The sequence below is a fragment of the Ursus maritimus genome, unplaced genomic scaffold, assembly GCF_017311325.1.
Source record: "Ursus maritimus isolate PB19 unplaced genomic scaffold, ASM1731132v1 scaffold_11, whole genome shotgun sequence".
Taxonomy (NCBI): domain Eukaryota; kingdom Metazoa; phylum Chordata; class Mammalia; order Carnivora; family Ursidae; genus Ursus; species Ursus maritimus.
In genome coordinates this window covers 65690245-65718066 of record NW_024423453.1, presented here as the reverse complement: position 1 = coordinate 65718066, position 27822 = coordinate 65690245, and the positions used below count along the sequence as shown (strand labels likewise).

Genomic DNA, 27822 nt, shown 5'->3' with positions numbered 1-27822 from the left:
TTAAAAGAAGCCTTCAGCCATTGGATAAGCTGTCTGACTGCCCTGAGACTTCCTTTCTGGGAGGAGTCCCCAGCTAGTGCTCATGAAAACCCCTAAATTCAACCAAGTAAATTTGAAGATCTAATAGGCTTTATTAAATGATTCACAAATCAGGCAGCATCCCACCTACTAAGTAGAGGGAGCTCCAAGGAGCTCTCCAAAATAGGTTTTCAAAGGTAAGGGGGGCAGGAAAAGGGACTTCATTAGCAAGGAATGCATTGTTTTAGACAAGGTCACCCCCCTAAGGGGAATGGAAGTGGTCTATCAGGGTCTTTCTTCATAGTGTTGGCCAGGAAGTTACAGTTTGCCCCATAAAAGATTACATGGTGGGGGCAACTGCGTTGAAACTGCTGTTAAAGTATGAAGTCTTACTGATGTGGGGCCATAACATAAGTGACTCCATTTTGAGCCTGTGGTTTTCTTTTTAATGCTGACTGACCTGGAAAGACCATATGGAGAGGCCCTGAGACTACTTGGAGAGAGACACACCTGGTCATCCCCCAGCTGCTTCAGCTCTCCCCTTCCCCCTTCCAGTTCTAGCTGCCATCTGATTGCAGACACAGGAGAGATCCCGAGCCAGAACCACCCAGCTGAGCCCTTCTCTAATGCCTGACCCACAGAAACTTTGAGAGATAATAAAATGACTGTGGTTGTTTTAAGCCACAGATGTTGGGTTGACATTTTATGTAGCAGTAATAACTAGAACACTGTCTCCTTTACAGATTAGGTTTTCTCAGAATTTCTCACTAAAATACTATATAAATAACAGTTTATTCTCTTTCTCCCCCACATCCCCCCACTACAATGTGAGCTCCTGAAAGACAGAGTTTTGTTCAGTCCTTCCTCCACATTGCCTACAACAGTGCCTGGGACATAGAAGGCGCTCAATGAATATTTGCTAATGAATAAATGAAATGGTAGAAGGAAGGGGAGAGACCAGCTCAGCTGTCAGGAACCCCCAAGTCCACTTTCTACTCGGGGAGTTTACTGAAGTGACTTTGAACCTGCTCTGGGCCTTAGTGGGGGAAGAACAACAGTGGACTTCTTTTCCCATGTTTGGGCTCTTGTTTTCCTCCTTTCTCTCTTTTTTAAAATATGTTCCAGGGTACATCTGTCTTCCAAGATTTTCTCATTACTTTGTAGTCCAATAATTTACATTTTCTTGGTTTTCTGAACTATTGGAGTTGTTTTTCTTTTTAAATCTTTTAAGGATATCTTTTGTATAATCTCAGTGTGATTTTAGGCAGAGAGAAAAGTAGATACATGCTCAGTGTGTTGTCCTGATATGATCCCCACTCCTTTCATTTTTGCATTTTTTGATGGTATCTTAATCGTTGCGTAAAGGTGTGTGTGCTTATAACTTTATTACGTGAAGGTATGCGCCCCATGTCAATATAAAGGTGCTTAATAGAGATTGCCATTTTCTAAACTGGTATCAAGTTACACTCCTACTGGGAGGAGAAGAGAGGTCCACTTTCTCCACATGGTCTTTAGTTCTTGACATTGTCATGGTGTTTAAATGTAGGGATTCTGGTGGGTATATAGTGCCATCTCATTGTGGTTTTAAGTTGTATTCCCTGATGAATAATGATCTTGGGCTTCTTTTCATATCTTATAGGCCATTTGACAATTCTCTTGAGTGAAATTCTTGTTCAAGTTGTTTGCCCATTTTTCAGTTGGGTCGTCTTTCTCTTACTGATAATTAGTTCTTTGTATATTCTTAATACAAGTCCTTTGTCATATATATATATTGCAAGCATATCCATATATATGGCTTACTCATTCACTTTCTCAGTGCTATTTTTGATGAACAGAAAGTCTTGATTTTAATGATAACTTATCTTTTTTGTTGTTTTATGTTAGTGCTTTTTGTGTCTTTTTTTTTCTTTAAATGGGCTTGAACCCATGACCCCAAGTCCAAGACCTAAGTTGAGATCAAGAGTCGGACACTTGGGGCGCCTGGGTGGCACAGCGGTTAAGCGTCTGCCTTCGGCTCAGGGCGTGATCCCGGCGTTCTGGGATCGAGCCCCACATCGGGCTCCTCCGCTGGGAGCCTGCTTCTTCCTCTCCCACTCCCCCTGCTTGTGTTCCCTCTCTCGCTGGCTGTCTCTCTCTGTCAAATAAATAAATAAAATCTTAAAAAAAAAAAAAAGAGTCGGACACTTAACTGAGCCACACAGGTGCCCCTGCTTTTGATGTCCTTTCAAGAAATATTTGCTTGCTTAAAGGTCATGAAGATATCCCACTTTCTTCTAGAAGCTAGATTGTTTTAACTTTCACATTGAGGTGTATGATCCACTTCAAAACAAATTTTGTATATGGTGTGAAGTCCCCACCCTCTATGGATATCCAGTTTCTTTAATGTCATTTATAGAAAAAAAATCTTTCCCACATTACATTTTAGTGTGCATTTGTTGAAAAAATCAAATGACCATATAGGTAGAGGTCTATTTCTGGACTCCCTATTCTGCTAAGTTGATGTATATGTCTGTGCAATAATACCACATTGTCTTAATTTATAATAAATTTTAAAATCTTGTAATGTAAATCTTTCATATTTATTCTTAAAGATTTGTTTGGCTATTCTGTGTCCTTTAGTTTCCAGATAAATTTTGTAATCGATGTGTCAGTTTTCACACTTATACACAAAATCTGCTGGGATTATGATTGGAATGAATTAAATCTTTATATCAGTTTGGTGAGAATTATTGCCAGAACCATATTAAGTCTCCCGATCCATGAACTTGATATAGATCTCTCCATCTATTGAGGTCTTTAATTTCTCTTAGTTTTGTAGTTTTCCAGATAGAGGTCTTTTTTTTTTTTAAAGATTTTTTTAATTTATTCGACAGAGATAGAGACAGCCAGCGAGAGAGGGAACACAAGCAGGGGGAGTGGGAGAGGAAGAAGCAGGCTCATAGCGGAGGAGCCTGATGTGGGGCTCGATCCCATAACGCCGGGATCACGCCCTGAGCCGAAGGCAGACGCCTAACTGCTGTGCCACCCAGGCGCGCCTCCAGATAGAGGTCTTAAACCTCTTTCATTAGATTTATTTATGTTTTTTCTAATGCTATGGCGAGTGGCATTTTAAAAAATTTCATGTCCAATTTCTTTTAAACCACATTTGTCCTGCTCTCAACTTTTTATTTTGATCTATCTGTAAGTTGATTGGAAATCTTCCGTGAATTTTTTTTTTTTTTCAGGAAAGGTATGTGATGGTAAACATTAGTTTTACATGCTGGGACTTTCTGTTGCCTTCAGAAATGTACAATAAATTGGGGATAGAATTTTGGGGCCATTATTTCTTTTTATTTCAGTGTCTAGTGAGTTTTGTTCCACAATCTTCTGACATCTAAAGTTGCCGATAGAAGACTAATGTCACTCCGAATTGTTTTTCTTTTGTGTATAATCTGTTCTTCTACCCAAAAGGTTGTTACCCTGTCTTATCCTAGGAATCGACATAGTTCCCCCACATATGCCTGTTGTGGGGGAACACACAACACACACACACACTCACACGTGGTGGGGAGGGGCAGAGGGAGAGAGAGAATATTTCAAGAGAGGGAATATTTCAGACTCTCCGCTGAGCAAGGAGCGTTGATGCAGGTCTAGATTCCACGACCCATAAGATCATGACCTGAGTGGAAATCAAGAGTCCAATGCTCAATCAGCTGAGCCATCCAGGAGCCCCAGTCCTTCTGGAATTCTTATTGTTTGTATACTGAAGGAATCTGGCCTTCCTAGGTCTTATCATTTTGCTCATTAACTTCAGTTGCTTCATCGTTTTACTCTTTGTTCTTGAAAACTGTGTCATGTCCTTTGATTCACTAACTTCATTTTGTGTGATGGCCATTTCGTTGTTCACTGCTTTTATTAGCCACCCTTAAAATTTGGAATTCATGTTTTCCAGTCCAACAATCTTCATATTTCAAATTGCTTTCTTTGTAATTATTGCTGCCTGATTTGTTTTACAGATACATTGGTATTTCTTTCTCTATAGCTATATCCTGCCCTTAGCTCCTGTTCTTCTATCAGCCCCCATTCTCCCAGGCAGAAAAAATAATTTTCCCTTTGCTTTCCATCCCGCTCATCCAGTGTGTTATAGATACTTGCTTATATGTCGACTCCCTTGTCCCCTGTGAGCTCCCTAAGAATACAATCACATATTCCTGCTTTTATATCACAGCACCCAGCACAACGTCTTGCACACCTTAGGTGCTCAATACAAGATGGTTGAGTTGAATTGTGTATTGATTCTTTTTTTTTATAAAGATTTTATTTATTTATTTGACAGAGAGAGAGACAGCCAGCGAGAGAGGGAACACAAGCAGGGGGAGTGGGAGAGGAAGAAGCAGGCTCCCAGCGGAGAAGCCTGATGTGGGCCTCGATCCCAGAACGCTGGGACCACGCCCTGAGCTGAAGGCAGATGCTTAACGACTAAGCCACCCACGCGCCCCTGAATTGTGTATTGATTCTTAAAGCTGGAGGCCAGCTGCAAAAGGGCATGAGGGATCTTTTGAGGTGATGGAAATGTTCTAAAACTGGAATGTGCTGATGTTTGCACTACTGTAAATTTACTACAAATCATTGAATCATACTCTTAAAACGTGAATTTGATGGTATGTAATTACAATTTAATAACTCTGTTTAAAAAAAAGACAACTGGTAGGGCAGTGCCTGGCTGGCTCAGTCAATGGAACATGTGACTCTTGATCTCAGGGTCGTAAGTTCAAGCCCTATGTTGGGTCTAGTAGAGATTACTTAAAGATAAAATCTTTCAAATAAATAAATAAAAGACAACTGATGGCAAAGGTGTGGCAGAGTCATTGCTATTACTAGAAAGTTGAGCAAAGCTACATTTTTTACATTTTGTGCAAAGTCCATAATTGTTACTTGCAAGAGGGTTAGTCGGATGCAGGGGAGTTGATTATTTTCAGAAATGAAACTCCCAGATCAGAGATATTTGTCGTCTTACTTGGGAATGGTAAATAATTTTAACTGGCCTGCCAGTTCCTGTGCATTGTGAATATTTGCCTGGAGCTCTGTATTAAGGATTGCACATCGGTGCCTGGACTCAGTGGAATCAGATGTGGTGGTGGATTATCAACAAACGCTGGGGGGTGCGAGGGAGCAGGAGTGTGTGTGCGTGTCACATATGTACCATCCTTTATCTGTCTGATTTTGCCCACCCGGCCATGTGAGGGTAACTGATCCACAGGCGGTGGGAAATTATCAAGAAAGTGGAATGGAAACTTTTATTTTGTAATGTAAGGAAGTGAGAGGGTAATGAGCTTGTCTCTCTCCCCCTGTGTCTGCTACTCCTTGGGTCTGTGTATTAGGGATGAGTATGAGCTGAGGTGTGTCAGATGGCTAGGGCTGCCATAACCAAGTACCACAGGTTGGGTGGCTTCAACAGTAGTTCAGAGGCTAGAAGTCCAAGATCAAGATGGCGGTGGCAGGGTTGGTTTCTCCTGAGGCCTCTCTCCTTGGCTTGTAAATGGCCATCTTCTCCCTGTGTCCTCACATGGCCTTCTCTCTGTTCAGGTCTGTGTCCTGATTTCCTTCTCGAGACACCACTCATTAGATAGGGCCCACCTTAATGACCTCGTTTTAACGTACTCACCTCTTTGAAGGCCCTGTCTCCAAATACAGTCACATTCTGGAGTACTAGGGATTAGGACTTAGACATATGAATTGGAGGTGGGGAGGGTACAATTTAGCTCATAACATGAGAAGACTTTTAAAAAATTAAACAAGATTAAAATGAAGTAGAAACTGTATGTTCAGAATCAAAACCAGAAAAAATATTTCATTCCCTTTGAAGAATATGTACTAATAAAGCAGTCCTTTGGGGCAATGCCTTGTGCCAATGAGCTGAAGATGGGAATGAATGCATATCCAGTCTTGAGTTTGGCCCTTACGTGGCCAAGCCGGAAGTACTTCCAATAGAAGAGTCTCTGCTGGGTCGTCCCCCAGGGGCTGCATCACCTGCCAGCATATTCATTATGTAGTGTATGGTCTCATGTCCCGGTTAGATGCTCTTTCAGGCTAAGATCCCCACTTGAACATTGCCTTTCCCCATCCATGGCAGAATGCCTTTCCAACAGCGGTTCGTCTGTGGATAGAAATAGCGTCTGTCCCCTATGTGCTGCTGTGATGAAGTCATCCGACATCCATGCTGCTGTTCTTTGTGTCTTCCAGGGGCTTTCTAAAAGAAGTCTTCAGTAGAGGAGGCCCAGATGGTGCCAGTGCCCGCCTCATGAGGGGAGAGATCACATTTTCCCAGGTAAGGGGACCCTTCATAGACCCCCTCGAGAAGGCATTCCGTGCCCACATGTCCGTCTCCCGCACTGACTAGAAGCTCTCTGAGGGCAGACCCATGTTTGCTTCACCTGTGTACCTGTCTCGTACTTCCCTCATAGGACTGGGATGGAGGCTTAGAGACACACAGAGAGATATTTAAGACTGGTTTATTGTCTCTTTGGGCCAAACAGCAGGATCTACCCCATGACTGGAAAATTGCCAACCCTTGAAAATCTATGCCAGGCAGAGTAGCTTTTTTTTTTTTCCCTTGAATTGTGGTAAAATACACATAATACAAAATTTATCATCTGTATCACTTTTAAGTATATAATTTTGTAATGTAAAGTATATTCACATTATGAAGCCATCACCACCATCCATCTCCAGAACTCTGCAAAACTGAAATCCTACACCCCTTAAACAAAAACTCCCCATCCTTCTTTTCCCCCAGCCGCTGGCAACCACGATGCTACTGAACTTCCTCTCTCTATGTATGAGGCTATTCTAGCCACATTATATAAATAGGATCATGCAATATTTGTCCTTTTGTGCCTGGCTTATTTCACTTAGCATGATGTCATCAAAGTTCATCCATGCTGTGGCATGTGAAAGGATTTCTTTTTTTTTTTAAGATTTTATTTATTTATCCGAGAGAGAGAGAGAGAGAGAGATCAAAAGCAGGGGGGGAGGGGCAGAGGGAGAAGCAGGCTCCCCGCTGAGTAGGGAGCCCTATGCGGGACTCGATCCCAGGACCCTGGGATCATGACCTGAGCCAAAGGCAGACACTTAACCGACTGAGCCACCCAAGCACCCTCAGATTTCTTTCCTTTTTTCAGAATGGATAGTTTTCCCTTGTATGGATAGATGACATTTTGTTTATGCATTCTTCTGTCGATGGACACTGGGGTTGCTTCCATCTGTTGGTTATTGTGAATAATAACACTGTGAACGTGGGTGTATGAGTATCTGCATGACCCCTTGCTTTCAGTTCTGCATATAGACCCAGAAGTGGGATTGCTGGATCCTAGGGTACTTCTGTTTTTAATTTTTTTAAGGACCCTCCATGTTTTCCAGAGTGGCTGCCCCAGTTTGCATTCCCCTGAGCAGAGCACAAGATTTCCAGTTCGTCCACATCCTCGCCAGTCCTCGTTAGTCTTTGTTTTGTTGCTGTCGATAGTTGTCATCCTTAGAGTAGCTGTTTTCAGACAGGGCCAGTTGTGGGGAGGGGTTGTTAAATCATAACTGGATAATGGGTGGCCTTTGGAGTCAGAGAGCAGGATTTGAATCACGGCACCCACTTACAGACTGTGTCCCCCCCCTAGTGGGTTGCTTAACCTCCCAAAGGCTCAGACTTTCCATCTGTAAAATGAGGATGATGTACTGTCTACTTTATGGGTTGTTAGGAAGCTAGGAAACTGTCTCGCACAGCGCCTGGCACGTAGCAAGTGCTAACTGACTGCAACCTCCATTGGTGTTTAACAGTAATCAGGATCTGAAACCACTTGAATTCTCAGTCAGTGTCTGGAAGAAGAAAGGCTATTGAGAATCTATTCTATAAACACACAGAGAACACGGTCTATATTTTAACACTTTTTATGAATTACAGCCCTCTATCAGTCTGTCAGAGAACTTAGGGCCCACAGGAGGAGTAAGCAGGAGCCCACGTTTTCTGTGAGGGCACATTGTGTGCACACGCACACACACACACACACACACACACACACAGTGGCCATTGGTGAATGAAAAGTAATGATACTGTAGAGAATAAATGTTAGGTCAATAAGAAATCTGCAATAATATTGTTGGAAGAGAAGGAAAGAGGGAAGTGCAATGTGTTTTCAGTGAACATGGGAATTATAGAGTGAATTTCTAGTAGTTGCTATGCAAACCCTGCACCCATTCTGACTTCTTTTGTCTGTGTGTAGCTTCTAGGAAACTTGGATGGTTAGCCGATGAGGTCTGTAAAAGCAAATTGCAGTTGATCCTTGAACAGCATGCATTTGAACTCACAGGTCCACCTATCCCTGGATTTTCTTTCCAATAAAGAATACATACGGTGCTGTAAATGCATTTTCTTTTCCTTATGATTTTCTTAATAACATTCTATTTTCTCCGGCGTACTGTATTGTGAGAATACAGTATATAATACATAGAACATATAAAATATGTGTTAATCAGTGTATGTTATTGGTATGTGGATTTTCAACTATGTGGGGGGGTTAGGGCTCTCAACCCCCACATTATTCAAGGGTCAACGATATACTATGACAAAGGCGACTTAGGTTCAATTTGTCTTCAAAAATCATATTTTGGGAATGAATGTCATCTTTTAAATTTTCATTTGTGTATACGGGGCACCTGGGTGGCTCAGTTAATTAAGAATCCTACTCTAAAAAATGTTTTTTCATTTGCGTATCTTTTCCTCAACATTGTATTTGTGCGAATCATAGATGTCATTGCATGCAATCATAGATAGTTTTATTCTCATTGCTGTAGGACATTCCATTGTATGAAGATACTCTGATCTGTTTATCCATTTTTTTTTTCACCCCGAGATGGAATGGCATTCGGAGATTTGGAGTAGTGAAGTGACCTTATGTACATATATTTGCAGCAAAGAAAAAGAGGTTTTGTTTTTTTTTTAAGATTTTATTTATTTGTCAGAGAGAGAGAGGGTGAGTGAGCACAAGCAAGGGGGAGTGGAAGGCAGTGGGAGAAGCAGGCTTCCTGCTGAGCAGGGAGCCCGATGCGGGACTCGATCCCGGGATCCTGCCATCATGGCCTGAGCCGAAGGCAGAGGTTTCACCAACTGAGCCACCCAGGCGTCCCAAGGAAAAGGTTTATTCGAGAGGTAGCCAGACAAGGAGATGGAAGGCAAGCAGCTCCTGACTGATACTTTTAAAACCTCACTCTTGCTGCTGCATAAATAGACCAAAAGGGCAAGGATCATTTTAGACTAATTAAGGAAGCTGTTGGAAGATCCAGGTGAGAGATGGTGGTAGCTTGGACTAAGGTCATATTGGCGGAGGCGGTACAAAGCGGTTCAAGTCTGGAATATTTTTTTTTTTTAAGATTTTATTTATTTATTTGACAGAGAGAGAGAGAGACAGCCAGCGAGAGAGGGAACACAAGCAGGGGGAGTGGGAGAGGAAGAAGCAGGCTCATAGTGGAAGAGCCTGATGTGGGACTCCATCCCAGAACGCCGGGATCACGCCCTGAGCTGAAGGCAGACGCTTAACCGCTGTGCCACCCAGGCGCCCCTGGAATATTTTGACAGTAGATTCCACAGGCTTTCCTGGTAGATTGAGCATGAGTATGAGAGAGGAATGGAGGATCTCAAACGTTTCTGGCCAGAACCGAATGACAGTATCAGTTGCTGTTCGCTGCTGTGGGGCTGGGAAATCAGGTGCCCAGTTTGGGATATTTTAATTTGAAATGCCTCTTGATCTCCAAATAGAGGATGCAGTAGGCAGCTGCATATACAGACCCAGAGTTGAAGGAAGATGTCCAGGCTGAACACACACACACACACACACACACACAGCATATAGATGGCATTTTTAATGCCATTGGACTCAGTGTCATCACTGAGAAAGGGAGTATAAAATGGAGAATCCAGAATCCCGGGTACTCTAATATTAAGGGTCAGGTTGATGAGGGGGACCCAGGATTGAGAAATGGAGAATGAATCTCCACCGATAAAAGTCAGGAAGGTGTGGAGTCCTGAAAGCCAAGGATTTATCAAGTTTCAGATGAAGAGAGTGGCCATCTGTGCCGATGCGGCTGATGGGTCGGGCAAAATGAAGGTTGGCGAGTGCCCATTCGATACAGCAACACAACATGGAGGTCATGGATAGCCTTGACAAGAGAAGGCGGAATGTGGAATGTGGAGGTGAAAGCCTGATCAGACTATGTTCAAGAATGAGAGAAAAGGTTTGAAGACTATGAAGTTTTGATACAAAGTGGGGCAGAAAAATGGGGCAGTAGAAGGAGGGGATAAGGTCAAGAAAGAGGTTTTCTGTATGATAACAATATGCTTGCATGCTGCTGGCAATGATCCAGTAGGGAGGGAGATGGCTGATAAAGGGATAAGGAGGGGAGGCCCCCTGGAGCCACATCCTTGAAGCAGAAAGGGATGGAATCTGGATGGGGGGGTTGAGCTCTGATAAGAGCAGTGCCGTATCTAAGGCAACAGAAGGGAAGATGGAGTTCTTGGCCACAGATGCTGGTAGGTGGATATTTGTGATGGCGGGAACTTGTGAAAATTCTCTTCCAATTATTCTCCCTTCCTCCAATCCTCCTCAGTGTTTCTGGGATGACCTCCCTAAAATGCAAATCTACTTACGTAACTCTCCCACTTAACTGTATATATATTTTTACTTGTGTAACAGTCTAAGGCTGGAAGAGTTTTATTATTTTTATGGAAAGGTGAATACTTCCATTATTTTTCTAATTTCATTAATGGTTTTAGTGTATTCACATTTTATATTTTATCTTGCATCAATTTTAGCATTTGTATCTTTTTTTTTTTCTATTTTCTTTTGACCCCCTGCACCAATTTCTCCCACCCCGTCCCCCACCACCTGCCTCTGGCAACCACATTCTCTGTATCTATGAGTTTGGCTTTTTGTGTGTGTTTGTTTCTGTTTTTATTTTAATTATTTTAATTTCCACATATAAGAGAAATCATACAGTATTTGTCTTTCTCTGTCAGACTTATTTCACTTAGCATAATGCCCTCAATGTTCATCTAAATTGTCACAAATGGCAAGATTTGTTCTTTTTTTAGGGCTAAATTATATTCCATTAAATTTATATGCCACATTTTCTTTATCCATTCATTCATCCATTGATGGGCACCTGGGTTGTTTCATATCTTGGCTATTATAAATAATGCTGCAGTGAACATGGGGGTGCAGATATCTTTTTGAGTTAGTATTTTCATTTTCTTTTTTTTTAAATATTTTATTTATTTATTCGACAGAGACAACGAGAGAGGGAACACAAGGGGTGTGGGAGAGGGAGAAGCAGGCTTCTCACTGAGCAGGGAGCCTGATGCAGGGCTCGATCCCAGAACGCCAGGATCATGCCTTGAGCCGAAGGCAGACGTCCAACGGCTGCACCACCCAGGCGCCCCAGTATTTTCATTTTCTTTGGATAAATACCAAAGTGGAATTGCTGGATCATATGGTAGTTCTATTTTTAATTTTTTGAGGAACCTCCATACTGTTTTCCATAGTGGCTGCACCAATTTACATTCCCCCAACAGTGCGCAAGCGTTCCCTTTCCTTTACATCCTTACCAACATTTGTTATTTCTTGTCTTTTTGATAATAGCCATTCTAATAAGTCTGAGGTGATATCTCGCTTTGCTTTTGATTTGCATTTCCCTGATAATGAGTCATGTTGAACATCTTTTCATGTGTTTTTTGGCCATCTGTATGTCTTCTTTGGAAAAAATGTCTTTTGGATCTTCCATACATTTTTAAATCAAGTTGTTTGCTTTTTTTGCTGTTGGGTTGTATGAGTTCTTTATATATTTTGAATATCAGCCCCTTATCAGATATATCATTTACAAATATCTTCTCCCATTCAGTAGGTTGTCTTTTTGTTTTGTTGATGGTCTCCGTTGCTGTACAGAAGCTTTTTATTTTGATGTAGTCCTAATAGTTTATTTTTGCTTTTGTTGCTTTGCTTTTGTTGTCAAATTCAAAAAATCATCACCAAAACCTATGTCAAGGAACTTACCACCTACGTTTTCTTCTAGGGTTTTTATGGTGTCAGGTGTTGTGTTGAAGTCTTTCATCCATTTTCAGTTGACTTTTGTGTATGGTGAGGATAATCGTCAAGTTTCATTGTTTTGCATGTGGCTGTCAGTCTTCCCAACACCATTTATTGAAGAGACTATCCTTTCCCCATTGTATATTCTTGGTTCCTTTGTTATAAATTAACTGACCATATATGTATGCGTGGGTTTATTTATGAGCTCTCTATCATTCTGCTATCGGGGTTTGGGGAGTTTTCAGTTTGAACTATTACAAGTAGTGCTGCTATGATAGTGTGTAAACATACCAGAATCCATTTTGCTGCTAATAAGTGTATTAGTTAGCTAGGGCTGGGTGGTTCAAACAATAGAAATTTATTTTCTCATAGCTCTGGAGCCTAGAAGCCCAAGATCAAGGTGTCGGCAGCGTTGGTTTTTTTCTGAGGTCTCTCTTCTTGTCTTGTAGGGGCCATCTTCTGTGTCTTCACGGTCTTTCCTCTGTGGGTGGGTGTATGTGTGTCCTAATCTCCTGTTCTTACAAGGACACCAGTCATATTAGATTAGGGCCCACTCATGACCTCATTTTACCTTAATCACTTCAAAGACCCTGCCTCCAGGAACAATCGCTTTGTGAGGTGTGAGGGCTTAAGACTTCAACACGAATTTGGGGGGAACACCATTCAGCCCATAAACAGGGGCATTTGTGTGGTTTGTAATTTGGGGCTCTTGGAAGTAGTGCTGCTGTAAGTGCATATACAAACATCTTTTTGGTGGACATGTGTAGACATTTCCAGCGGGTGGGGGTCTAGGAGTGGAATTGCTGGCTCACAGAGAACGCGTATGGTCAGAGTTAGTAAACGCTGCCAAAAGCGTTTCCAAAGGATGGTACCAATTGATCGTCCCTCATCAATTCACTTTTACAGTGGGTGCCACTCGTGGAAGAAGACTGCAGAAAATATTCTGAGGACTCTGGAATCTGCCTCCCTGAGAATTTCTCTATGAGTGAGATCTTTGGCAAGGCGGCTGCAGCGAGAAAGATCAATCACCCCATGCTTCAGGCAGCTCTTGCTCTCAGAAAGAAGGGTAAGGATCCAGTACTGGCCGTGCTCTGAATCAACCGCACTAGAACCTAGGGAGGGTTAGGTCAAAGCACATCTAAATGTGTTCCAGGATCAAAGATCTTCTGGATCTTGATGGAAAACTATTCTTAAAAACATAGCCCCGTAGTAAGTTTTATCAAATGACAAAAAATTGCACTATCAGAATCGCTTGAAAAAATGAACGAATTTTATTTAATAAAGCAATTTGTGCCAGAGACTGCCTTGTAAGCAAAATTCTGTCCCTCCAGTGACACTAGTAATGACCAGAATGACCCAACCTCTTGTCACAGTGATTGAAAATCAAGGCCTTTTAAGCAACTATGGTTGTCTCAACCTCTGAATGTCAAAGTGATTGAGCTATGAGCTGGCTGACATGAATTCGGATGGTGTCAAATGGTCTGGGACGTGAGACCATGTTCATCCGATAGGCATTTATGTGGTTTCAGAGCCCAGCTCTTCTTCACAGATACATGCAAATCATTCTACCTGCTTATCAGTAGACTTACCTGTTCGTGGCTGAGCCATCCCATGTCCATGTTTCTCACTCATATTCCATGGAAAGGGTCTCACCACTGACTCATCAGTGCCTTCTATCCAGCATCTCCTGGCTCTTGTCCTTCTTGGTTAGGGAGAGAAAGCCAGGGGATAATGCTATCCCTGCTGACATTCCTCTAGTTTTGAAATGGGAATGCAGTCTCCGACAGCCAAGGCGGGAATTGTGAAAGATAGTCGAACAGAGTTTTCAGTCACGTGGACTTGGAAGGAGCACTGCAAGGGCAGTGCGTAGGCAGGATTCTGGGCCTGGCCCGGTTCTACCTTCACTGTGTGACTCTGGGAAGCTCATGATTTGTCTCCGCTTCTGTTTGCTCATCTGTAAAAGTGGATGGTAAGATCTGTCCTGCCTGCTCCAAAGGTGGCAAGGATCACGTGAGCTGATGAAGGTCACAACCTCTTGCTGTGTAATTGCAAGGAATTAAGGGATGTAGTGTTTCTGTCAGTGCTTCTGAAAGCCCTTCACACACCCAGGTCGCTACCACCTGTCTCTGTGTCAGGAGGTGCTTATGGGTAACGATGATTCTTGTCCCGTCTGTCAGTTTAGAGGCTGGGCGTCAAGAGGTTGTTGCAAAAGAGAACCCTGTGTGGCCCTTCTTTGGGGTTCTCTATGGGGGTACCGAACTCGGAGCAAAGTTCTGTATCTTGTCCAGTCACTGGTGACTTCTCACTCAGGATATACAACGTGCATCCTCACCAACAGCTGGCTGGATGACAGCACTCAGAGGAGCAGGCTGGCCCAGCTGCTGTGTCAGCTGAAGCCGCACTTTGACTTCCTGATAGAGTCGTGCAGGATCAGAATGGCCAAGCCTGATCCTCAGATCTACAAGTTCGTGCTGGACACCATGAAGGCCAGCCCCAGTGAGGTATGTAGACACTTCCTTTTAGTGAAAAAGAATGTTCTAGAGATACTGCAAATAAGAGAAATTGAGGAGGAGCAAGCAGGTGGGGGACAGTTGGGGCCTGGTAGTTTGATTCTAAGTCCAGTGGCAGGTCTCCATTCTCTCAGGCCAGGACTTCTAAAGGACTTTACCTGTCCCTTCAGTCCAGAACATTCTACAAGAGGTGGGCATGTGGCCCCTCTCTGTGGGTTTTATAGGTCAAAACAGGTATTGTCAAAGCTGCTAGACCAGCTGCCTCAGTTTGCCTATAAAGAAACGTAGACCCTGGGAGATTTTCCCAAGACCGCAAGGCTGGTAAGGGTCACCCTACCAAAGGGTGAGTGGAAGTGAGCTCCAATATTAGAGCTGTCTCCTTTAGGCACCCCTAAATTCTGTCTTCCTACTGTCTCTGTCTATTGTAAAACTCTGCTTTTCTTGTATTCCCCACCTCTAATTTTCCAAAAGGCAATTAAACCAAAATTAAATACCTTTCCCTAATGTTTCTGACCCTCTCTTGTTGGCCCCACCTCATTCACAAGCTGCTCAGATGAAACCCTGAACACCGTCGTGGGGAATCCTTACTGGGCTCAATCCCAGAACCCTTCCTCTCTCCTCTTAGACTTTGCTCCTGCGCTTCTCAATCTCTGAATTAAGACTCGTAACAGTGCTCTGAATTTTAGTATGCATATAAATAAACATCTTCTCATTTCTGAATTTTGGTTTGGACGAGCTGCTTACAAGCCTGGGCTTGCGCTAATCCGTGATGATAATGCACTTCTGCTTTCTACAATTTAAAGGATTTTTTTATTTTAAAATTTAAATATTTGATCCATTCAGAATTTATTTTGGGGGAAGATGTAAAGGAAGCATCTACTGTTTTCCCCCAAACAGTTAAAATAATTATATAATCTTTTAAGTCCTATTTTTCCTCACCAGGTAGACAACACAAATAGTCATTTATGTTTGGGTTCATTCCTCGACTCTCTTCTATTTCATTGATACGTCTGTTTCTCTTCTAGCATCCCACTTTTTAAAAAAATTTACCTTTTGTAGCTTCATAATTTGTTTTAGTATCTGCCCTTATTACAGTTCTTCTCCAGATTTTTTTTTGTTCTGTTCATACATGTTGATTTCCTAGGTGAATTTTAATATCACCCTGATAAGTTTATACCCTTCCTTAATTTTCTTACAGTTTCAGAATTCAGGCTGAAACCCACAAGTGTCTGTGGGAATCCATACATCTCTCTGTGTATTTATGGGTTTCCTGATGTAATTCAGTATTTTTAATTTCAAGAATAAACAAATATATGGAGAAAAAAATAATTCTTCACATTGTCATCATAAAATAACCACTGTTCCCATTTTGATGTGTGTCTTTCCGGTGCTGTCCCCCACGGATGAGTTTTGCTTTGGATTAGAGTGATGCTAATGTCCCTGCTGTTTGGATTCAGGTTGTGTTCTTGGATGACATCGGGGCTAATCTGAAGCCGGCCCGGGACCTGGGGATGGTTACCATCCTCGTCCGAGACACAGACACAGCCCTGGCAGAACTGGAGAAAGTAACTGGGGTGCAGGTAACTTTCTGGGTTGCGCCAGGTCAGGATTCCTGCCCCTCCTCTGTGTTCAGGGGTTCAGGAGACACAGCAAGTGAGAGGGGGACCGCTTCCAGGGAGTTCGCTGCTCCTGCCAGGGGTCGCAGGTGCACACCTCCTGGGTTGGAGGCCGTTCCCCGCTGTGCCATCAGCATGCTGTCCTTGAAGAGCTTCTTGTTTCTTTCTCTGTAGTCATGAGCAGAGAAACAGTGCTCCGAGAGCAAGAATCCATACTAGTCAGAGTTGGGGGAACCAAGACCCAAGGCAGGAGCGGGGCTTCCAAGCCACCAGACTTCACTGTATTTATTTATTTATTTATTATTATTTTTCTAATTTTTAATTTTTTTTTTTTAGACTTCACTTTTTAGAGCAAATATTGAGATTGTAGCTGCTAGGTCTGCCCCAGTGGGGGTAGGCGGCGCAGTCCTCACGTGGTCTGCGTGGTATTACCGCTGGCACTTGGGTGGAGTGGTTTAAACCATCCCTCACAGAGAGGATAGGATGCCCTTAATGATGCCCCAAGGGGGCGGCCTGGCAATTAGCCTGCGGTGCCAGAGCTGAGGCACCTTTTGTTTTTTTCTTTGTTTGTTTTTTGTTTGTTTGCTTGTTTTTTTAATTTTAGTATGTTACGTTTGTCACCATACAGTACATCATTAGTTTTTGATGTCGTGTTCCATGATTCATTGTTTACGTATCACACCCAGTGCTCCATACAATACGTCCCCTCCTTAATACCCTGCCCGGGCTAGCCCATCCACCCTGTCCCACTCCCATCTGAAACCCTCAGTTTGTTACCCAGAGGCACCTTTTGTTATTTTGAGTTTACCTAAGATCACGGGTTGCACTGAGCCCAGGAGTGCCGGTAACACCTGGCTTTTGCAGGAACGCTGGGCTTTGCTTGTGTCAGTGGGGGGGGGGGGGGGGGGGAAGCATACAGGTGGCTGAGCTAGCTGGAGGGCACAGCAATCCCAACCTTTTCTCAAAGGGCACCGTGTTCATTTCCTGGAACTGCCATAAAATACACAGACTGGATGGTCGAGACAACAGTCTTGCCAAGAGGCCAGAAGTCTAAGATTAAAGTGTTGGCAAGGGTGGTTCCTTCCAAGACCTCTCCTTGGCTTGTAGGTGGCCATGTTCTCCCTGTGTCTTCACATGGTCTTCCCTTGTGTACGTCCAAATGCCCTCTTCATTTATAAGGACACCAGCCAGATTGGATTCTGACTCCAGTAGGCTCACTCCAAGGACCTCCTTTAACCTTAATGACCTCTTCAAAGACCTTATCTCCAAACACAGTCACATTCTGAGGCCATGGAGGTTAGGACTTCAACAGATGAATTTGGACGGGGCCCAGTTTAGCCCCCCATGATAGGGACAATTGACTTTTCATCTTTTTTTTTTCTTTTTTACGATTTTATTTATTTATTTTTTTTTGAGAGAGAGAGAAAGAGAGTGAGCACGAGTGGGGGGAGGAGCTGAGGGAGAGGGAGAAGCAGACTCCCCGCTGAGCAGGGAGCGCAATGCAGGGCTCAATCCCAGGACCCTGAGATCATGACCTGAGCTGAAGGCAGACGCTTAACCAACTGAGCCACCCAGGTGTCCCTGACTTTTCATCTTTAACGAATAAATAAAAATGTGAATCTAATGATGTCACAGCCATAAAGTGTCTTGTCCAAACTTGATCTGTCCTTCTGTAAGCCTGGAAGTCTCATGCAGCAGAGGAGAAGACACCCCAGACTTGGAATCCCAGCATCCACCTGCTTGTCCCACTTACTAGTTGTCCCCTCCTCACATACGAGTCACAGAAAACTGCCCCATGATGGGGAAAGTAAGCCATGCCTCACCTGTCTTCTCTGGAGTAGGGGGAAGATAAAAGGAAGAATGAAAATTATTCCTTTTTAAATGGAGAAGACTTACCTCTTCTCTCTCAGGAAGGCTGTGGGACTCAGTCCTGAGCAGGCTTTGTAAATTGTAAAAACAGAGGGAGAACGGTGAGAGCAGGAAACCCCCACCCCCTTACCCCTGAAATGAGTGGGACGTCCCCTAGAAAGTCAGGGATACCTCAGCAGAAGCGCCCCGAGGAACTGGCCCTTGGTTGGTGTCTGGGCTCCCTCAGACCAGATGAAGCTCATTGCCATCAAAGGGCACCCAGCTGCCCATCCCTCCTGCCACACCCTGAATCCTCTCCAGATGTCACGGAGGTGGGGGCTCGCCTTCTGATTCCCCCACTGAGGACGCCCAGGCAGACTCTTCTGTGTTTAAAAAAGGGAGGTAAATTTGATGGTTTACTTCCCCCACTTTTGAGGTTGGAGCCACTTCTTCCTTAGGTTGCATCTTTGGGACCAAAGATGAGAGATCTAGCAGGAGGAGTCGCTAATATGTCACTTCCTGTGAATAAGTTCACTTACATGTGTCAGCATCCTGTCCTTTGTCATTTCTTTTTTTTTTTTTTTAAGATTTTATTTATTTATTTGACAGAGATAGAGACAGCCAGCGAGAGAGGGAACACAAGCAGGGGGAGTGGGAGAGGAAGAAGCAGACTCATAGCGGAGGAGCCTGATGTGGGGCTCGATCCCAGAACGCCGGGATCACGCCCTGAGCCGAAGGCAGACGCTTAACCGCTGTGCCACCCAGGCGCCCCTGTCCTTTGTCATTTCTGTCTCAAGAAACCTGTGGAATAAATAAATAAATAAATCTTTAAAAAAAAAAAAAAAGAAAGAAACCTGACACGAATAAGGTAAAGAAGCCCCTTAAGGGCCCTTTGTTCAGGGATTTTCTTCTTTACCTAGATGTCTTATAAGATGTTATTGCCCTCCTGGGACTCCAGACGACACAACTGGGGCCTGTGGGCAGAAGGCTCGTATTGGCTGACCTCTGCCTCCTCCCACCCCAAATTCATTCATGTTAAAGCCCCAGGGTCTCAGACTGTGACTGTATTTGGGGATAGGGCCTTTAAAAGAGGTGATGAAGATAGGAGGAGGACATTGTGGTGGGCCCTAATCCAGTAAGACGTGTCCTCATAAGAAGAGGAGATGAGGGACGCCTGGGTGGCTCAGTCGCTTAAGCGTCGGCCTTCGGCTCAGGTCATGATTTCAGGGTCCTGGGATCGAGTGCCCCATCGGGCTCCCTGCTCAGTGGGGAGCCCGCTTCTCCCTCTGCCTCTGCCTCTCTGTCTCTCCTGAATAAATAAAATCTTAAAAAAAGAAAAGGGTGGGAATTAAGACACAGACACACACACCGGAAGACCATGTAAGGACCCAGGGTGGAGGTGACCATCTACAAGCCAGAGAGAGAGGACTCAGGAGGAACCAAGCCTGAACCAACCAAGGTGTTGGACTCCTGGCTTCCAGAACTGAGAGACATAAATGTCTGTTGTTTTCATCACCCAGTCTGTGGCACATGGTTCTGGCAGCTGGCACAGACTAACACAAAGGCCCAGAGAGTTCAATTTTGGCCAGCGTGAAGGAGAGACCCTTCAGCGGAGCCATCCAGTGGTGGGATGGCTGCTCTGTGAGCTCTGCATTCCTGGTGGTGTCCAACGTGAGCCTGGGCGACCACTCGAGGAACTGCCATAGAGAATTATAGTCACTGAAGTACAAAATCTCAGTGTTTTAGAGCCAGTGGTGTTTATTTCTTGCTGATGTAAAGTTCACGTGGTGGTGGCCAGGGGCTCCGCTTCATGCAGCCATCCACAGATCTGGGTTGATGGAGGACCCACCATCTTCCCCCTGTGGTTTCCCGGGTCACACCAGGCTCTCAGCCAAAAGGGGGGTCACGGGCTGCACTGAACTGAAGGGAGGGGGAGAGGAATACAACTGTGTGCCCTCAGGAGAGGGACGTGAACCGGGCAGTCACCGGGAGGACTCAGGAACCCATGACTGGAAATTGTCTCTGAGAACTTCTCACAGAAGGAGGCTGCCACCTTGGTCACTGTCCTCTTTTCCTTCCAGCTTCTCCGAGCCGCAGCGCCTCTGCCAATCCCGTGCAATCTGAGTGACGTGAGCCATGGGTATGTGCCGATAAAGGTATGTGAGCACTCCCTCCCAGTCAGCCGAGTCCTCCCTGACCAGCCCACCTACAATGGCCTGCAGAGACATTTGTTAAATATCAAGGGTAGCTGAACATCCACTGTTTATAGGGAAATAATATTTCTCCATATAATCATTCCTTAAAAATCAGAAGACATGGACCATGCCTTAGGATATGCAGAGCAGTGTAGGGATATGGTCAGACCAGGTCACATGGCGCCTTGAGTAACCTGGGGGTGCAAAGTGTGTGTGTGTGTGGCCTGTGTTCTGGAAAGAGCTTGTTTTCATCCAGCAGATACTTATCAAGCACTGCCTTGGTGTCAGATACGAGGCCAGATACAAGGGATACACTGAGGAACAAGACAGACCCATCCGCAAGGAATGCGTAGCAAGGATAAAGAGACGGAATTGGTCATTAAAACAGCCCGTGGTCAGGGCGGTGGCAAGGCCAAAGCCATGGGCAGAGGGGCCCCGATTCCCGAGCCAGCCAGGATTCAGAGCAGGGTGTTAGAACGTCTTCAGGGATTCACCTTGGAGTCTTTCTTCACTTGTCATTGGTCCCATTTAAATGGGAAGGAACCTAGAGCTACAGGTAAGCTCATAAGCAAAACGAGATGGGATAGTTGCTTTGGGCCAGATAGAACTAGTGTGAATCCTGGCTTCGGCACGACGTTTGCAAATTTAGGTACATTTTTTATCACTCTGAATCTCCGTGTACATAGCTTTAAAATGAGGTGATGCTAATACTCCCTTCAGTGTTCTTGTACAGATTACACATGACCCTTGAACATGGGTTCCAACAGCGTGGGTCCACTTATCTGAGGATTTTGTACAGTACAGTGCTGTAGATGCGTTTTCTCTTCCTTCTGATTATCTTAAGAACATTTTCTTTTCTCTAGCTCACTTGATAAGATTGCAGTGTATAATACATATAACGCAAAATAGGTGTTCATCGACTGCTATCGGCTTCAGTCAACAGGAAGCTAGTAGGAGTTAAGTTTTGGGGGAGACAAAATTTGTATGCGGTTTTCAACTATGCAGGTGGAGGTCAGTGCCCTTTATCCCCACACTGTTCAAGGGTCAACTGTCATTGAGATACTGCATGTGGACCACGGGGCATTGTACCCGGCACTTCCATGCTCCATAAACTGCAGCTGATGAAGAGGAGAGCTGGTGGCCTGAGCAAGGCAGGGCTGCAGACCCAGGAGAAGCCCTACTGCCTGGACAGCCCCTCGAGGATTTATTGAGTATTTGTTGTTTGCGGGGCATAGAGAGAAATACCGAGACAAATGCGGTGTCTTCTGAGACCTCAGGGATTTTACAGTCTATGAGATACACATCCCCAGGATGGGGTCCTTATCTGGTCATGGTGCCCCAGCCAGCGGGGGATGGGCTCCATGAGGTTGGAAGCTGCACCGGACAATGTTCACGGCCATGGTGAGGAGGGCGTGAAAGAATAAGTGGGAGCTGGATAGTAAGAAACGGCTGAAGCTACTGTCAGCGTCAGCCCAGCCCCTCCTGTAACCCTGGGTGCTCCTGAAGGGGCAAACACTTCATGAGGTCCCTTCAGACCTCGTCTCCGGTATTGACGAGGAGCGAGGGGCTCTCGGCCAATGGCCTGGGGTGTGGGCTGTAACCTTGTGTCTTCAATCCCATGGACAGGGTTATTCTCGTGATCCTCTTGAGGCTTGCCAGTCCAGTCAGTTTCAATACATTTCTCATTTGACCCTGAAGGAGGGTGATCAGAATCGCTTTGTCACCCCCTCTGTCTTCACCCCAAATTAAAGGGCTGGGGCAGCGACCTCTGGGGAGTCCCAGCCGAGCCCCACTCTGCGGGGTACTATTCCATCCATCTCCACTGAATACTAATGCCACCCAAGCTGGGTTAGGTCTTTCTCGTTTTCTGTCTTTATGGCAGTTTTATTAACGTAACATTTAAAGGGTGGGAGAGGAGAGTACATGCACTTGCCGAGCTGCTCAATGCTGAGCAGCAAAAGGGAGCCTCGTAGTTAGGATCCATCTAGAGCAGGGCAGCTTGGGAGCATTTCAGTGGACGTCAGTACTACAGCGCTTTTCAATACAAGGAATAGAATTTCACATTAGATCCCTTCCTTTGCCAAGTACTAATTAGAAGACTGGAACATATTCTGATAAGAAGAGTGTAGACTATGAAAGAGTTTGTGAAATGTCAACCTAATGTTTTCTTGAGCAGAATAACTCGTTGGGAATCATGAATGAAACTCCCGGTTTGGAACACGAGCTTGGGTTGAGTTGCAGCTACATAGAATAGTTCCAAGTGAATTTTCATACGTAAAGCTAATTTTTCCCATTAATTTCCATTAGTAAGTTGGAGATGCATACTTTTGGGGAAAATAGAGCACTCTGGGTATTGCTTTAGTTTGTGTGCTTAGACCACGTGGTAATAATTGGAGTAGGTTAAGTACTAAAACAAACCATCCCAAGCTTCCAGTGGCTCAACGTCAAGTTTATTCCTTGCTTGCCAGACAGTGTGGGGTAGGTCTGGGCTCTCTCCATGCAGTCATCAAGCAGCCCGTCTCCTTTCTCCTGGCTCTACCTTGCCCAAGACTTTCAGGGGCAGATAGGAAAAGAGGGAGAACCACGTGTGGGAGGTTTATACGGGCCCAGGATATAGGACACATTTCTTCATTTTCATAGGCCATTGGCCAGAACTCAGACTCATGGCCACATCCATTGCAAGGAAGTGGGGGGAGGTCTGGAAAATGTTGTCATGTGTCAGGAAGAGGAGAACACAGACATCGAGCTCTAGCAGTCTCTGACACACAGCCCAGAGAGCACTCAAAGTGTAGCAAAGCTTGGAAAAGATTTCGCATTCAAGGGAGAAACAGTTTTTAACAAAATAATCCTAATGCTAAGTGAAATAAGTCAAGCAGAGAAAGACAACTATCATATGATTTCTCTCATCTATGGAACATAAGAACTAGGATGATCGGTAGGGGAAGAAAGGGATAAAGAAAGGGGGGGTAATCAGAAGGGGGAATGAAGCATGAGAGACTATGGACTCTGAGAAACAAACTGAGGGCCTCAGAGGGGAGGGGGTGGGGGAATGGGATAGACTGGTGATGGGTAGTAAGGAGGGCACGTATTGCATGGTGCACTGGGTGTTATACGCAACTAATGAATCATCGAGCCTTACATCGGAAACCGGGGATGTACTGTATAGTGACTAACATAATATAATAAAAAATCATTTAAAAAAAATAATCCTGGTATTCTGCATGTTAACCTGAATATTATGCTGTGCCCCAAATCAGCCCTAGTTTAAAATATGGAAGACCTGTCACACAGTACCAGAAACTCTGACACTCTGAGGGCCTTTTAGGGAGGAAGGCGAAATTGTTTTACTTTTGTTTTTTTCCCAACATTATAACCTTCTTTTCAGGCTTCCTGTGCTCCTATAAAAGCTGCCAGTTTTACTGCCGTTTGGCCAGTTGTGTCTTCTTGGACATCTCCTGGCATCTGGGTCTTGGGCTGAGAAATGATGAGGCCCGGCAGTACCCGGAGATGGCCCAGCGCGGTCTGCGGAAGACGAGCTGGTTCTGTCCGGCCTGGCGCTGTGGTCACTTCCTGCTCGCCTCTGTCTTACAGCCTGGGGTGCGTCTGCATTTTGTGGAGCTTGGCTCCGGACCTGCTGTGTGTCTCTGTCACGGATTTCCCGAGAGCTGGTTCTCTTGGCGGTACCAGGTAAAGGAAACTGGGGGAAGGTCTGCCCCAGCCAGGGTGAAGGGAGAGGAAAGTCTAGATGGTGTGGCCCAGTGTAGAATGCTATTAAGAAGCAGAAACCTTGGGGCGCCTGGGTGGCTCAGTCCGTTAAGTGTCTGCCTTCAGCTCAGGTCATAATCCCAGGGTCCTGGGATCGAGGCCTGCATGGGGCTCCTTACTCAGTGGTGAGGCTGCTTCCCCCTCTCCCTCTGCCCTTCCCCCCTGCTCGTGCTTACTCTTGTGCTCTCTCTCTCTCAAATAAATAAATAAAATCTTAAAAAAAAAAAAAAAAGCTGAAACCTCACAGTGGAGCATCGTGTCCAACAAGGACCATGATACCTTAGAAATGTTGGAGCCAGAGATGGGTCCAGACCTCCGAGCTGTGCCAGCCCACATGCCATCTTTACAGATTAGAAAAAGGCAGATTCTTCAGGATACTTTATGCCACCTGCTGGGAAGTCTTTGTAATGAATATAGAAATCTGCAAGGTCTTTGCTAGGAAAAGTGCTCTCTCAGATGTAGTATTAGATGCAGTACACAAACCCTACCACTGTCCGTGGCAGCCCTATCCAGCCCTATCATTCCAGCCTCATGGCAAGGATCCCAGATAGTGCCACATGGCATTTTGAGTTGAGCCATTTACAAGAGCGTGGATAGAAGGAAGCAAAGAAGGAGTGTCTACAAAAGACTTGATGAGACCGCACTTGAGTGTACCTGAACTGTTTATTTTCCAGATCCCTGCTCTGGCTCAGGCAGGATTCCGGGTACTAGCTCTGGACATGAAAGGCTATGGAGAGTCATCTGCTCCTCCTGGTAGGTTAGCTGTCTCACAGCTGTCCTGTGTTGGTTATGCCTTTGACTGTCTGAGCTCTCCAACTGCTCTGTCTCCCCCGGGCCCAGGTCGGAGCAGACAGCCCTTCAGGGGGGTCTGACTTTGCCCTTCCCCTCTCCTGCAGTAACCCTTGTCTATGCACTTTGGTCTCAAATGTCTCTGCTCCCCGTACTCTGAATGAATGCAAGAAACCCAATGCCTTGTGCCCTGAGGAAGTCTCGTGGTGAATGTAGGGTAAAGGATGTACCATCCAGCTACAGAACATTTTCCATCTTGCAGAACTCTGTACCATTATGCACTAATTCCCCATTCCCCCTTCCCTAGCCCCTTGGCAACTACCCTTCTGCTGTCTATCTATGAATTTGACTATTCCAGGCATCTCTAAGTGGATCGTACAATATTTATCCTTTTGTGACTGGCTGGTTTCACTTAGCATAATGTCTTCAAGATTCCTCCATGTTGTAGCATATATCACAATTTCCTTTCTTTTAAGGCTGAATAATATTTCATTGTACGTATAGACCACGTTTTGTTTATCCATCCATCCATTGATGGACACTTGGGTTTCCTCCACCTTCTGGCTAATGTGAATAATGCTGCTATGAACATGGGTGTACAAATATCTGCTTGAGTTCCTCCTTTCAGTTCTTTGGGGTGTATACCCAGAAGGGGAGTTGCTGGATCATATGGTAATTGGTAGGCCAGAATCTTAACCCAGTGTCTATGGATCCCAGATGGCATCTGTCATAGGCATTGGGGGCCTATGAACCCGAGTCCATGTGTGGGTTTATGAGCACTTTTCTGGGGTGAGGGAGTCTACCGCTTTTATCAGTTTCAGAGGGGTTCTCAGTCCCAAACTGTTAAGCTCCCCAGGTGGAGATAAGAATGTGATGCAGTCAGACATGCAACAGAATCCCTGGCCCTCCTAGTGTCAGCCATGCTGCTGGCAATGGTGGTTTAGTGAGCCAAACCACTTGCTCCCATGCCTTCTCTGAGCTGCTTCCCCCATGTTCACAGCAAGCCTGTCGAGTATGAAGCCAGTTGACGTGAACTAGCACTCAGGTGACCACCAACCAGGCCATTCAGCCTGTCATGACCGGGGAGTGCCACCATGATTGTTCCCTGATTGTCATGGTACCTACTTAGCGGCTGCTTACTACCTCTTACATAATGCAGAGACACTTTAGAAAACAAAAGGAAAGCTTCTAGTCAGACATCCAGGAAAAATACTTAAGGGTTTGTTTTTTCCAATTTAATTATTAAAATGTCTATTTTCATTCATCTAGACTATGATCTTCCCTGAATCCCCTAGGGATAACTTAGTAATTAATTTATCATTCATATTAGAACACCATTAAAAGTGAAAGAAACACTATTAGTAATAACACACATAAACAGAAGTGTTCTGGACGAACTGGGACTTATACATACCCTAATTATAACTATTTTTTAAGAAAACAATAATTTACGGGGTCCCTGGGTGGCTCAGTTGGTTGAGTGACTGACTCTTGGTTTCGGCTCAGGTCATGATCTCAGGGTCATGAAACCAAGCCCCGTGTCGGTTTCCATGCTCAGCGCGGAGTCTGCTTGAGATTCTCATTCTCCCTCCCCTTGTGCCTCTCCCCCCCCCACCCTGTGCTCACATTCTCTCTCTCTCTCCCTCTCCAAAGCAAATAAATAAAATCTTTTAAAAAAAGGAAACAATTATTTACACGTTAACTATTGCTGAGGATTATGTATAACATGAGTTCTAAAGCCAAGCATGATGATTTGGAATGCATACATACCCACTGCAGATCATTTGTGTGTAAATTTCATATTATTTGGCAATAGATTTTAAGTAACAAATTGTTTTCCCTTAAAATTGTGAAGCTGTTGTTCCACTGTTTTCTATCTTCCCTTGTTGCTATTCAAAAATCCCATGCCATTCAGATCCATGAAGCTTTCTATGTGCCTGGGTTTTTTTTTTCCCTCTTACCCTTAATACCTTTAGGATCTTTTTCTTTATCTTCTTGTGTTCTGAAACTTTATGATATGGTGCCATGATATGGGTCTCTTTTCATCCACTTCTCTGGGTACATTTCTTCCAGTTCTTGGAAGTTTTCTTCAATTATTTCTTTGATAATTTTTTTCTTCTGCTTTCTCTTTTCTTTTTTGCCTCATGGAATTGGTGTTATTGTTAAAATGTTCATACTACCCAAAATGATCTACAGATTCAGTGCGATCCCTATCAAAATCCCATGGGCATTTTTTCCAGAAATAGAAAAAACAATTCTACAATTCATGTGGATCCACGAAAGACCCCAAATAGTCAAATCAATCTTTAGAAAGAACAAAGCTAGAAGGGCTCACACTGCCTGATTTCAAAATATATTACAAAGCTACAGTAATCAAAACAATGTGGTATTGGTATAAAGACAGACATAGAGCCAACAGAATAGAATAGAATAGAATAAAGAGCCCAGAAATAAATCCACACGTGTACGGTCAGCTGATCTTTGACACAGGTGCCTAGCACGTGCAGAGGACAGTCTCTTCAATAAATGATGCTGGGAAAATTAGATATCCACATGCAAAAGGATAAAATTGGACCCTTACCTTACACCATACCCAAAAATCAACTCAAAATGGATTAAAGACTTAAACGTAAGACCTGACACTAAAACTCTTACAAGAAAACAAAGGTGAAAATCTTAACGACATTGATTTTGGCGATGATTTCATGGACATGATACCAAAAGCACAGGCAACAAAAACAAAAACAAGTAGACTACGTCAATCTAAAGATTTAATAAGATATCTATTTTTGGGCAAAGGGGCCCTTTTAGTTTGCTGGTAATTTTCAATCATGTGAATTAACTGTATTTCTTTTTAATTACAGAAATAGAAGAATATTCCATGGAAGTATTATGCCAGGTAAGAAAGATCTTTGGGTAACATTTGTAACATCTTTTCCATCCTGGTGTTTTTATTGATATAAGACAGAAGTGTGGG

The 27822-nt window shown here is 44.3% G+C and overlaps 1 protein-coding gene across 1 annotated transcript in view; it reads left to right on the top strand.

Moving 5' to 3' along the window:
• The window catches only part of EPHX2 (epoxide hydrolase 2), a 70887-nt gene that overhangs the window by 8722 nt on the left and 34343 nt on the right, over positions 1-27822 (top strand). The window contains exons 2-9 of the mRNA XM_040626479.1: positions 6241-6325; positions 13029-13188; positions 14433-14623; positions 16090-16212; positions 20178-20252; positions 23883-23978; positions 24731-24809; positions 27710-27744. Coding sequence (XP_040482413.1) covers positions 6241-6325; positions 13029-13188; positions 14433-14623; positions 16090-16212; positions 20178-20252; positions 23883-23978; positions 24731-24809; positions 27710-27744 — 844 coding nt within the window. The remainder of the gene's footprint in view (positions 1-6240; positions 6326-13028; positions 13189-14432; positions 14624-16089; positions 16213-20177; positions 20253-23882; positions 23979-24730; positions 24810-27709; positions 27745-27822) is intronic.